General features: G+C 47.2%; 1 protein-coding gene across 1 annotated transcript in view; it reads left to right on the forward strand.

The window, feature by feature from the left end:
- NCAM1 (neural cell adhesion molecule 1) overlaps positions 1 to 12,525 on the forward strand; it is a 387,986-nt gene that overhangs the window by 313,599 nt on the left and 61,862 nt on the right. Inside the window, exons 8-13 of the mRNA XM_042904392.1 lie at positions 6,834 to 6,908; positions 8,599 to 8,817; positions 9,869 to 10,012; positions 10,400 to 10,537; positions 11,709 to 11,826; positions 12,272 to 12,438. Coding sequence (XP_042760326.1) covers positions 6,834 to 6,908; positions 8,599 to 8,817; positions 9,869 to 10,012; positions 10,400 to 10,537; positions 11,709 to 11,826; positions 12,272 to 12,438 — 861 coding nt within the window. The remainder of the gene's footprint in view (positions 1 to 6,833; positions 6,909 to 8,598; positions 8,818 to 9,868; positions 10,013 to 10,399; positions 10,538 to 11,708; positions 11,827 to 12,271; positions 12,439 to 12,525) is intronic.

Below are 12,525 nucleotides of genomic sequence, written 5' to 3' on the forward strand. Positions count from 1 at the left end.
TCTTTTTCTCACTACAAGCATTATTAGAGATTTTGTTTGTATGGGGTGTGTGTGTGTGTGTGTGTGTGTGTGTGTGTGTGTGAGAGAGAGAGAGAGAGAGAGAGAGAGAGAGAGTTCAAAATACTATCACATACGTATCGCCATGTAAAAAACAACCAACTCAGTCTGGTGTTTGGTACTTTACATACGTTACCTTTCTAAATCATGTCAACATCCCTGTGACATCAATAGGGATGTTATTTTCATTTATACATGTGGCAAATAGGCTCTGAGATTGTCCCGAGAACTCAGAGTTACTTGGCGTCCAAGCTAGGGTTTGGGCCCAGGTCTTTCTGGCTCCAGTCCCTGACTACTTAACAATGTCTCTCTCTGGACATCTAATTATCCCGACAGTCCAGCCACATGAATTCAGTCTTACCATCATCCCCATTTTACAGATGAGAAAACTGAGGCCAAGGTGAAGTGGCTTGTCTAGAGAGCCTCCATTATTGTTTTGAGTTTTAGGGGTTTTTTTTTGCCTCTGATTGAATTCACTCATCTTTTATACCAATAAAGTCATGACTGGCAATTAAAAATATCTAAAGGAATGCCTGAGTGGCTCAGTCAGTTAAGCAACCAACCTCGGCTCAGGTCATGATGTCGCGGTTTGTGAGTTCAAGCCCCGCGTCGGGCTCTGTGCTGACAACTCAGAGCCTGGAGCTGCTTCAGATTCTGCGTCTCCCTCTCTCTCTGCCCCTCCCCTTCTCATGTTCTGTCTCTGTCTCTCAATAACAACAACAACAAAAAATATCTAAATTAGTGTAGAATGGAATTGGGCTACCTGACCAATGGGATCGTTCAGGAAGTTTATCTTAAACCATGGAGAGAAACATTGCTTCCCTCAAAAATTGTGATCAAAATAATTTCTTTGGGAAGGATTGTTAGCATAGATTTAAGCATAAAATATTTATTATGTGTCAGACATTATTCTGTTATTCTAAGTGCTTCACATGTAGTAATTCATATTGTCTTTCCAACAGCCCCATGAAGAGGGTTCTGTTTGTTCCCATTTTACAGATGAGAAAGCAGAGGCACTGAGAGGTTAAATACCATGGGTAAGATTACACAGTTAGTAAGTGGCAAATCTGAGATTAATACTCAACAGTCTGGTCCAGAGTCCTGGGCTTCATGCATGCTCCAATACTGCCATGTTGGTTTTGGTTTTGCCTTCATCGAGTTTGGTTGGTTTAGTAGTAAAGTTACCCTATGTTTTCCCTCGAGTACTTTGCTAATGGAGCAAACTGCGACTGAAGAGTGGAGGCGCCTCTGTTATTACGCCCCTGGGTCAGATATCTGGATTTCCCATAGGTATAGTCACATGAAAGAGATTTTAGCATTCAGTTAGATTTTGAAAAATAAAAAGCAACTCTCCATGGAAGTGGTTAAGTATGGTGATGTTCAAGGTTCATTTCTGGAACAATAACTAACAAAATACTATATACTGACACTTTGATTCCTTGTTCAAAAATTCTTAGCTGTTAACAGGATGCCTGGCTGGCTCAGTCAGTTAAATGACTGACTTTGGCTCAGGTCATGATCTCAGGGTTTGTGAGTTCGAGAGCTGCATCAGGCTCTACGCTGACAGCTCAGAGCCTGGAGCCTGCTTCGGTTTCTGTGTCTCCCTATCTCTATGCCCCTCCCCTGCTCGCATTCTGTCTCTCTCTCTCTCTCTCTCTCTCTCTCTCTCAAAAATAAATGAACATTTTAAAAAATTTAAAAAAATTCTTAGCTGTTATCAAATATGTTCTAGAAAATCCCTTATGTGGTAAATTGTCACTTATCAGAGTAACATTCTGTTGTTCACCCTTCTCTTGAATTGGTGACCAATTCTTACCTTGGTTCTGGGCCCACTGCACATCTCTAATCCATCTTCCTCAGCAATCAATGTTTTTATCACCATTCAACAAGAAAATATTTTCAGTTAGCCCTGGGAGAGACCTGGGTTTACATTCTTCTCAGCTCCTACCTCCTCAAGCACATTAGAATCTGAAAAGAAAACCAGTAAAACCAAAGAGCATCGGGGTACCTGGGTGGCTCAGTCGGTTAAGCATCCAACTTCGGCTCAGGTCATGATCTTGTGGTTCATGAGGTCAAGCCCTGCATCGGGCTCTGTGCTGTGACAACTCAGAGCCTGGAGCCTTCTTCGGATTCTGTGTCTCCCTCTCTCTCCCCCTCCCTTGCTCACACTCATTCTCTGTGTCTGTCTGTCTGTCTGTCTCTCTCTCTCTCTCTCTCTCTCTCTCTCTTTCTCTCAAAAATCAAAACATTTGACAATTTTTTTTTAAAAAAAGAGAATCAACAAGTTGTAGACTCCAGTGAAATCCATGATCTCCTTTTGGAAATCAGGATAATTTTTCTCTGTTACTTTGCCTTAGTAAGAGTTCTACTTCTTCTGATAAATGCCTTAGCATGTTTTATGAACTGAAATTTTGAATTCACTTTTCTTTAGCAACTGAAGGAAATTGTCTTACTTCTGCCAGAAGTTGAGTTACAAAAGTCCTGTCTACATCTGAAGCTGTTTGCTATACAAGTTTGCATCTTTTCTAACATAGCATCAATTAAAAAAAAAAAACATTTAAACAGAAAATTCATTTGAAAACCTACAGATCTCCCCCAGGGTTATTTTACTTTTTAAATGAGATGAGGAGAGGGGGTAATCATTCTGTTCTGAAGAGAACCCTTTCTCTGTCTGATCACAAGGGATGGAAAGAATATGGGAGAGATATCTGGGGCTTAACCATCCTGGCTTGGAATCTGGACTCCACCATTATTATTTCCTATGGCTTTGAGCCTCCACTTTCCCACCTGTGAAATAGGAGTTATAATGCTATGATAATCTGTGGGCAAAGATGCCAGTTAGAATTAACCAGGGTAGAAATGAAGGCGGCAGCTTGACTATAAGATGTTCATACACTCTGCTGTTTCCAGCCCATGATTTTGAAAGAGAGCAAATGGTAACCAGTAGGTCATAATGAGTCCACGAGGAAAGCAAACAAACATTAGTGGTAGTTGTGGAGTGTAGGAGGAAGAGCTGGAGCCTTAGAATCAGATGACTTTGATTATTGACTGCTCATTAGCTGAATTCCCCTGGGCTAGTTATTTTACTTCTCTGAGCGTTAATATTCTCTTGTGTAGAACGGAGACCATAAGGTCAGCCTTCTTATGTCTCGGAACTATTGTGAACATCAGATGAAGTAATAAACTATGTTTTGTGAACCAGAACTAGTGATCTGGCTGTAGGGGGCCATGGGGCACGAATACTCATTGGAAGGTGCTGGAAGCACCTGGGTCCCTTCAGGTCCAGACACCCATCTGTGAAAGCGTGTATCTTTGGAAGCGTCTATGATGAAGTAGGATAACACATGGTGTTATGGCAGAGCATTTGTTGCAAAGCAAGAATTGAGATACTTTTTCTGGGAGAAATGTTTTCCTAGGTCTCTTTAAAGGTATGAGTTATGCCTGGTTAGGAAATTTCACTTATATGTGCAACTGGAGAAAAGCAAAAGTTGAGGTAGGAATTTTTATTGCAAACAACGAAAGGCCTAATGGAGTAAGAAAGGACGGGGGGCACCGCGAAGTGCATGGAAAGAGTTTGGAGACTAGAGCAGGGTTTCCACGTACCGCTATTAAACCTAATAATTCAAGGTTCAGAATTTGGGGAAGAAGAATCAGCCATTGTGCTTCAGTGGAAAGCATCCAAGCATTGACTTTCAGAGAGGCTGGGGTTCCTCTGGCCCAGCTTTGATTCTGGTGTTTTGAAGGAGGAATCATACTATCTTTTCCCTATGTGCCAGGAGTCTAAATGGATATGTCTTCTTTCAAAAACCTCTGTGATGATAAATGTGTGCGTGGGATCGGGCTAAGCTGGGAATTCCTTTGAAATTCTTGTTTCTGATTGCTCTCCACGGCCCAGAGAAGGATACTGGCCACATTTGGGTATGAAACTCTTGAGCCTCGCCATGTTCTCTGGCCCCTGGAGAGTCATGTTCTGTTTGAAAAGAACCGAAAAAATGAAGGCTGTTTTTTCAGTTGGGATAAGAATATCCTTCTCAAAGCAATAAGGGCTCGGTGAGAATAACGGGATCCATATGTTGAAGCTGGCTGCTGATGCTCAGCATATGGGCCAGTGAACCTTTCGGGCAGAAATATGCCTCTGATTCTCTAAAGAATGCCCCAGTAAACTCCAGCAAGGACCATTACTTACGTGACAGATCATAGAGGCGCAGCTCCTGGGCTTTCATGGACCCGTTGTTCCGTGGAAAGTGAGCCATAGACATGGATGGAAAGGTCTTGGCTGGCCTCACGATGGAGGGTGCTGGCCTGTGGCCCCCTCTGTCAGGCCCTGTGCCCCCCAAATACTAAAGGCCTTACCAGCTCTGGGCTTGCTCTGTTCTGTTAGGGGATGGTGAATCTGAGGGTTGTTCTTCAGGGTCTCCAGATTGTTCCTTAAACGGAATGAATGAAAACGTTTTATCCTCTACTCACAGAGGAAACACTGCATGATGGAAAGGACATTTACCTGGGAGCTGAGTGGCCTGGGCTCTGCAGCTGCCACCACCACCACCCTGGCTGGCCCTAAATAGAGGTGACCTTAGTGAAGTCACTTTACCTCTCTCTCTCATCCAGAAAATGAGGAGGTGGAACTTGGTGCTGGTTGAGACTCCTTCTGGCTCCCTCCATGTAGAACTGAGTGCACCTGGGGGTGCCTGGGTGGCTCAGTTGGTTAAGCATCCAACTTCGGCCCAGGTCATGATCTCACGGTTCATGGGTTCGAGCCCCACGTCGAGCTCTGTGCTGACAGCTCAGAGCCTGGAGCCTGCTTCAGAGTCTGTCTCCCTCTCTCTCTGCCCATCCCCTGCTCGCTCTCTCTCTCGCTCTCTCTCTCTCTCAAAAATAAACATTTAAAACAAATTTTTATTAAAAAAAAAGAACTGAGCACACCTAGCTCTGTCCAGAGTGACAGTAGCAGCCACAGCTAGTGACACTTGCAGAGTGTTAGGTTCCTTTGCAGCTCTGTGTGCTATGTGGCAATTCAGGAAAGGTAGGGGAGCCTTTTCATTGCTCCCAGTGATATTCCATCTAGGCCCCAGATGAGTCATCACCAGTCAACCCAGTGAAGTTGCCTGAGAGAGACTGGCTGCCCCCGGATTACTGCTCCATTTCTTCCCAACCAGCACCAGAGAAGTCTGAGTAGCCCCTCCTGCCCTCACGGTGGAGCCTTCAGCATCCTCCCCCTGAACTCTGTGCCTGATTCCTCACTCGTGCCCTGGCTCCTTCTGAAGCCTCTGCTGGTTCTCCGTGGTCTGCTTTGTCTGTTGTGGATGGTTAGCAAGGCCCCACCCTCCCCCAGTAGCTGGATGTCCCCAGGCTCCCCTTCCCAGCCCCACGCAGGCCCTTTGATCCCTCGGCTCTGCTGAGCACCATGGTCCTTTCATCACAGGAGCACAGACAGCAGCTCAGCCTGGAGTCAGTCTCCATGGCAACCAGCATTCCCTCCCGGTCTGCTGTGCAGAGAAAATGGCTGTTCTAAGGAAGGGCTCCCTGAGTCTCTATTACCCAGCCTGTATAGTCCAGGCCCCTCCTCCACATCAGCTCTAAGAAGCTACATGCATTGAACCCAATGTCCGTTAGCTTTTAGCTTTCAGATTTGGAAGGGAGGCAGAAGGAGTTTGAATCCAAATGGAGAAGAGCATTTTTTCCCTATCCTAAAACTCTGTTTTCACGAGGAGCAGGTATCTGCTCCGAGCAGGTGAATGAGGAACTGAATGGATAGAGCAATCTGTGGCATCCAGGGGCAGCGTATTTTGTCTTATCGGTGGAGGAGAATGACCGAGTGTGTGCATATTCAAATCAGAATTCTGTACGAGTCACTAGGAGTGACAGGGGGTCCCGCAGGGCAGCAACGGCAGCATTGCAGAGGAGTGCCTGACTGACTGTAGCAATGGTGTTGTGTGCTGTCTCCTCTTACAGAAAGAGGGGTGTGGGTCCCCTCGTCATGAGGCAGGGTGAGCGTTTGGGCATCTTCTGCTTCAAAATCCATCCGGATCATCACAATGAACCCTTTTCCGTAGTCATCAAGCGTGGTGACAAGGGGAGCTGGCAGGAGACCCCTGTGCAGAGGTGTGGAGTGACAGGCTTCCCTCGTCACACAGCCTTGGGAATGCTTCAGGTTGACATCCAAAAGGAGCTCATCTTTTATTTCTGTGAATCCCAGAAGTGCTTCTCTTTGGAGCAGGAGCGTAGCCTTCTCAAGAGGTCAGAAACATGTAGAGCGAGGGTCAGCCCAAATTCCCCAGGGACCTCATACCGTCTAAGTGGAAAGAAATTCCACAGGAAATGGTCCGGACCATGACCACTCCTGGCTTTGGCATAGGAACTGGGGATTCTTTGGGTGGTGACAAGCTCTCCACCCAGACAGCATCCTCCCTTCATTCTTTCTTTTTTTTTTTTCTTTTTTTTTTAATTAAAAAAAATGTTAATGTTTATTTATTTTTGAGAGAGACAGAGACAGAGTGTGAGTGGGGGAGGGACAGAGAGAAAGAGGGAGACATAGAATTCAAAGCAGGCACCAGGCTCCGAGCTGTCAGCCCAGAGCCCGACACGGAACTCAAACTCACGAACAGTGAGATCATGACCTGAGCCGAAGTCCGCCACTCAAATGACTAAGCCACCCAGGTGCCCTGGCCTTCACTCTTTCTTAATGCGGGGTGGGAGACCCTATTTTTGAATGAAAGCTCTGGGTATTGTTCTCAAAAATCCTAATGTGTGTTTCAACTGGACTTTGTCTTTGTCAGTTTCTCTGCAGGTGGATATTGTCCCCAGCCAAGGGGAGATCAGCGTTGGAGAATCCAAATTCTTCTTATGCCAAGGCAAGTGCCCTGTGTCCCCACTGCGTTTGAGGAAAGGTGGCCAGCAGAGCAGAAGCCCGTGGCCTGTGTGTGCTGAACTGGTCGTGCCTGGAACCACCTTGCTGCCAGTCCAGTCGTGTGAGCGGAGAGCCAGGGAAGCCCTCAGGCCCTTTTCCTTCCCTTCTCAAAGGGCCGCCCCGACACAGTGAGATGCGTCATCTGGACTTCCACAGGGAGATGGAGGAGGTCTAGGGATTTTCCAAGGAAAGTCTGGGCACAAATTCCCAGAATAGCAAATCACCGCAGATCCCCTGCTCCATATCGACCCAGAGTTCTGTAAATGATGACGGAGAATAGTGCTGCCTCAGAAATAATGCTTCAGTGGGTCAGTGTAAGGCTTATTTCTTAGAATCTGCCAGAACAGGAAAATCCAAGAAGGTCTGAAACTTGCCTGAAAGGAAATGGAGCCCCGGTGTCTCTTTTGCTGTGAGGCTGTGGGTCCTGGGTTTTCCAGATCGGTCGTGAACACCTGTATCCTGTCCCATTGCTCCCCCCAGAGCTCTGGGTTTGTGGAAGCTGGTGTCCTTGTTTTTTCTTGAGAAAACATGCCCCGTTTCCACAGCTCAGATAGTCATCAGGAAACGTGGAGTGAAAGCTTTGTGATTAGGCTTTGGGTTCTCTGCTTGTGACATGACTGGGATTCGGATCATGGAAGAACCGGGGACGTTGAGCTCAGCTAGGCGTAGACTGACATCTAGCAAGCGGCTTTGGACAGGGAGGGGCCTTTCAGTGCAATCGCGATTTGCGCCGGCTGAGGTGCCTCGTGGCCGCCGGATGTGTTCACTCTGGCTTTGCCTTCATTGCAGCGATTTAAATGATCTGGAGATGCAGCCATGGAACCCACTGCACATCTTGCAAATAGCGATATTTATTGAAACCATGATGGGCCCTGAAAGGAAGGCTGCCTCATTTCCATACTAAGCATCTGTGCAGAGCCAGGCGGTGTGGCCTGCGGAAGGGCGCCGCCCAGAGAGGCGGTGCCCAGAGCCCTTGTTCCGGATCGGAGTTGGAGACCGCTAAGCAGTGGCATCTCCCCCTCCCAGGGGGCCCAGGGAAAGGGCGCATGAGTGGTTCTGGCTGCCTTCTTTGCAGCATTTAAGGAGAATAATTTGTCTGTCTGAGGTGGGGTGCTGAAATGACAGGCCAATGTGTGCCGGCAGATGCTAGAATAAAACTGGTTGGAATCCACACACCTAGACTAGCTGGTGTCTCATCCTCCTCTCTGGAGGCCATAATCTAAGCCCTCAAAAATCAGCTGATCAGTTGGTTCAGACTGGCTACGCCGTTGAGCTCCGATCCTAGACACTAACTCCCTTTGCTCCCTATTTTGTGGGGCTGTAGCTCCTCATTTAGAGCCCGGCACACAGTAGGTCCTCAACAAATGCCTCTTCTCTTCCCTCACGGGGTATTCCAAAAAATACTGGCGCGCGTGGTGGTTGAGTTCTTTCCAATTACTATAAGTGGTGTTGTGTACATAACGATCAAGCCCAGAGTTAGGCTGTGTTGTGTCCTCATGTACATGGTCTCCCTCCCTGATCATCAAGCCCAATGATCTCTTGTTCAGTAGCTCTTACTGAGAACCTGCTGTCACCCTGGAGGGGACTTTGTCTTTCCAACTTAAGTGGTTTGAAAATAATCTCTTCGTCTCTAGTGGCAGGAGATGCCAAAGATAAAGACATCTCCTGGTTCTCCCCCAATGGAGAAAAGCTCACCCCAAACCAGCAGCGGATCTCCGTGGTGTGGAATGACGACTCTTCCTCCACACTCACCATCTACAATGCCAACATTGACGATGCCGGCATCTACAAGTGCGTGGTCACTGGCGAGGATGGCAGCGAGTCGGAGGCCACGGTCAACGTGAAGATCTTCCGTAAGAGCTTCCTCTGTCTCCCTCCATCTTCCCTGTCCTCTCCTTTGGCCAAAAGACACGTGGGCAGCAGGCAGAGTGGGATGGCAGCAGAGGGCCGGCTGAGGGCTTCTTCCTTTCCACTCCTTAAGTCTTTTCTGAGCTGACCTAATAGGAGCTCCGACTCCATTTGAGGAGTTCTTAAATGATCCTTGGCCAACTCAGAACTCACGACCCCGGTTCATGCTGATCCCAGGTACCTCCCTCTGGCCTGTGTTCTCTAATTTCAAATTACACAGTTCCCAGAGGGCTGTTAAGAGTTCCCCATCCCTTCCCCAAGTGTTGACTGACTGTTGTACAATTCAGGTTTTCCCTCTTATTTCACTCTCCCTGCTGCTAATGGAGTCCGGAGGCTCGGTGGGGTGTGGGGGATCATTATCTGAACACTCTGGGCCGCTCGGAGCTGGCAGTTCCCATTGTCATTGAAACCAGGTCTGGAGGTGGCATCTCATTACCTTGTTATCATGCATATACTCGTTGGCCAGTATAATGGTGGGTGACAGCTAATGGAAAGTATTGATTGCCGGAGTATTTACTGCCATTAAGCCCACCTTTCTTCAGTTCTTCAGAATCCTCACTGCTCTAGGAAGGCTGAGTTTGGGGTGTCAGAGTGGGAGACAGAGAAAGGACTAATGACCAATCATTGTAGACTGGGTGTTCTACCAGTTCATTCCACCTGTGCTTTGTGTTTCATTGGCACTACCCCACATGGCAAGGAACACTTGGGAAAGACTCTTGTTTCCCTCCATAGACCCTTTTCTACACAAAGTATGATAAATTCAGCACTCAGTGAACAGGCATTGATTGCCAAACATTGATGCCATATTCCCCTGATTATACCAGCTGCTTTGCCTGGCGTCTTGGCTACGTATGGGGTGGGACCCCGTCCTGTGCAACTGGGTATATGGATTGAGAGTTGCCCACGGCTCAACCCAAGCAGTATGGCTCTAGCGTAAAGCGGTCTGCATGGGAGGACCAGCTGTTTCCCCTCACTCTTCTCTCGCTCATTTTCCAGAGAAGCTTATGTTCAAGAATGCACCAACCCCACAGGAGTTCAGGGAGGGGGAAGATGCCGTGATCGTGTGTGATGTGGTCAGCTCCCTCCCCCCAACCATCATCTGGAAACACAAAGGCCGGGATGTCATCCTGAAAAAAGACGGTGAGGCCTGAATTCCCTGGCAGCTGCCTTTCCCCCCAAGCTCCCCAAGTCCCCTAGGGTTTCCACCTCAGCCAGCCTCTGAAGCATTACAGCCCAGACTCAGATGCCAGTGTCCCCCAACCACATGCACTTTCCAGGTCCTGAATGGGTGTATGTCTGTAGCTTGTCCATTCAGGCACTTGACTTTCTCTCCAAAGAGAAAGACAAATTTCCAGTAGACTTTTGCTCTTGGCTGTATGTCAGAGCCAAGAACATATTCCTATATTTCAGCTTGAAGCCCCACCTGTAAGATTGCAGCTAGGAAAGAGGAAAGGCTCTGTGACCTGCCTGCAGATACCTGAGATCTCTGACTGATCCTTGGATGAACCCGCCTCTTGTCTCTTCTAGTCCGATTCATAGTCCTGTCCAACAACTACCTGCAGATCCGGGGCATCAAGAAAACAGATGAGGGCACTTATCGCTGCGAGGGCAGGATCCTGGCACGGGGGGAGATCAACTTCAAGGACATTCAGGTCATTGTGAATGGTGAGGAGATCTGTTCTTCCTGCTCTCTCCATTACTGCAACCTGGTTCCCCCAAATCATCCTCTGTAATTTCCTCTTTGGTCTGTTAAATAAATCCTGTCCTGACTCACATATCCATCTCAGCTGAATCCCTCCTCCTTACACAGCCTCTGGTTTGTTTTGTTTTTTCCTTAATACACTTGCCTTTTGAGTCTCCCTCAACTCCGAGGACTTCTAGTGCAACTCTTGAATGTCCTTCATTGTCTTACGGAACTGGAAACTTTCCCCATGCTTACCGATAAATTCTTACTCATCCCTCATTGTCCTTGATGCTACTGTAATCATGAGGTTAGTCCTCTGGCTCAAAGTTCAAAGAAAATATTATAATCAATTCAGTCCTCAGAATAGTCAGAATCCTGGGCCACGGGCTTATTAATTTTAATTTGCAGTGTCACATAAACACACCCGTGGAATCGATCTGACATTTACAAGATGTTTACAGGAAATTATAATGTCAGTACTAAGAAAATAAGTAAATCGTGGTCGAATTGTTTTGGCTGTTGATACATATTTTTTGCCAAATTCTCCCCCTCCCAGTCCTTTTGGTAGAAACAGTTTGTGCACACGGTTGTTTATGACAATCCCAGAGAAATGTCACTCGGTAAGCTGATGCATTTTGAATTGGTATATTAACCATTTAGCCACTGAGAACAGGCTTTTCCGACTTTTTCCAGTATCAAGAGCCTCCTTTTGGACATCAGGTTCCACTTACCATGGTAGTTGTAAGTTTAATACGCATTGACTAAGAAAATATATAATGATAAATAGCTAGTATAAGTTGAATACTATTTCTTAAGTCTAATACTATTTTTAAATGAATAAAACATACTAATGTAGCTTCTAAAGCTGTATTGTTGGAAAACAGTATTATACGTTGCTATACATATAATGACATTATGTATTGTTGAAAAACACTGACGCATGTTTGTGGGTGCCTTATTTATTCTGTTTAGAGTAATTATTTTGTACACGTCTGAATTTAGATCCCTCACACTAGCCCTGCAGCTGCCCGGGACTCTTGACCTCTAGGCTGTGACCCTCCGACCTGAGGTCCCCCGGATGTGCCTCTTCTCTAGGCCACTGGGTCCCTCCGGGTTTTCACAGCCACCCCTGACAGTTCTTCTTTCCTTCAGTGCCACCCACCGTCCAGGCCAGGCAGAGCATAGTGAATGCCACCGCCAACCTCGGCCAGTCCGTCACCCTGATATGCGATGCTGAAGGCTTCCCAGAGCCCACCATGAGCTGGACAAAGTAAGAGACCGGCTCGTGCCTTTTATTAGGGACTAGTGGAGAAGGCGACGCCACAGAGCCTGCTCCGTGCTGGCATTTCAGTGCAACGGGTATGGGCTGCTTGGGAATATCAGCTCCGGTGTAGGATGGATCCTTTTCTGCAAGCTTCTCTTGCCTTGTGTGTCAGATCCCTTCATTTTCCGTTTGTGGGACAGAACCAGAGGGCATGGCCTTGGAGGCCCTCTTTGGAATGTTTGTAGGTGCAGTTTGTAAGCCCTTGGACAGAAACAGAGGTTTGGGTGGAGGAATCTAAGGCATATGTCGAAGTACAGTTTGGTGTGTTGACTGTATGTGAAGACCGAGTCTTCCCCATGGGCTCGATCTGCATTTTATGGAAACTGATTAAAAATAAACATCATACCTCTGTGGTCAAAATCATGGTACTTTGCATTTCTGTACCAATTAGGGACGGGGAACAGATAGAGAATGAAGAAGATGACAAATACGTCTTCAGCGATGACAGTTCTGAGCTGACCATCAGGAAGGTGGATAAGAACGACGAGGCCGAGTACGTGTGCATCGCCGAGAACAAGGCTGGAGAGCAGGATGCATCCATCCACCTCAAAGTCTTTGGTAAGGACAGTTGGGGTCAAGGTCATTGCCCTGCCACACTTCCTCTGACCCTGCACGCTCAGTCCACCCGCAAGGCCCTGTCCACTC

Source organism: Panthera leo, chromosome D1 (genome assembly GCF_018350215.1).
Source record: "Panthera leo isolate Ple1 chromosome D1, P.leo_Ple1_pat1.1, whole genome shotgun sequence".
Lineage (NCBI taxonomy): Eukaryota > Metazoa > Chordata > Mammalia > Carnivora > Felidae > Panthera > Panthera leo.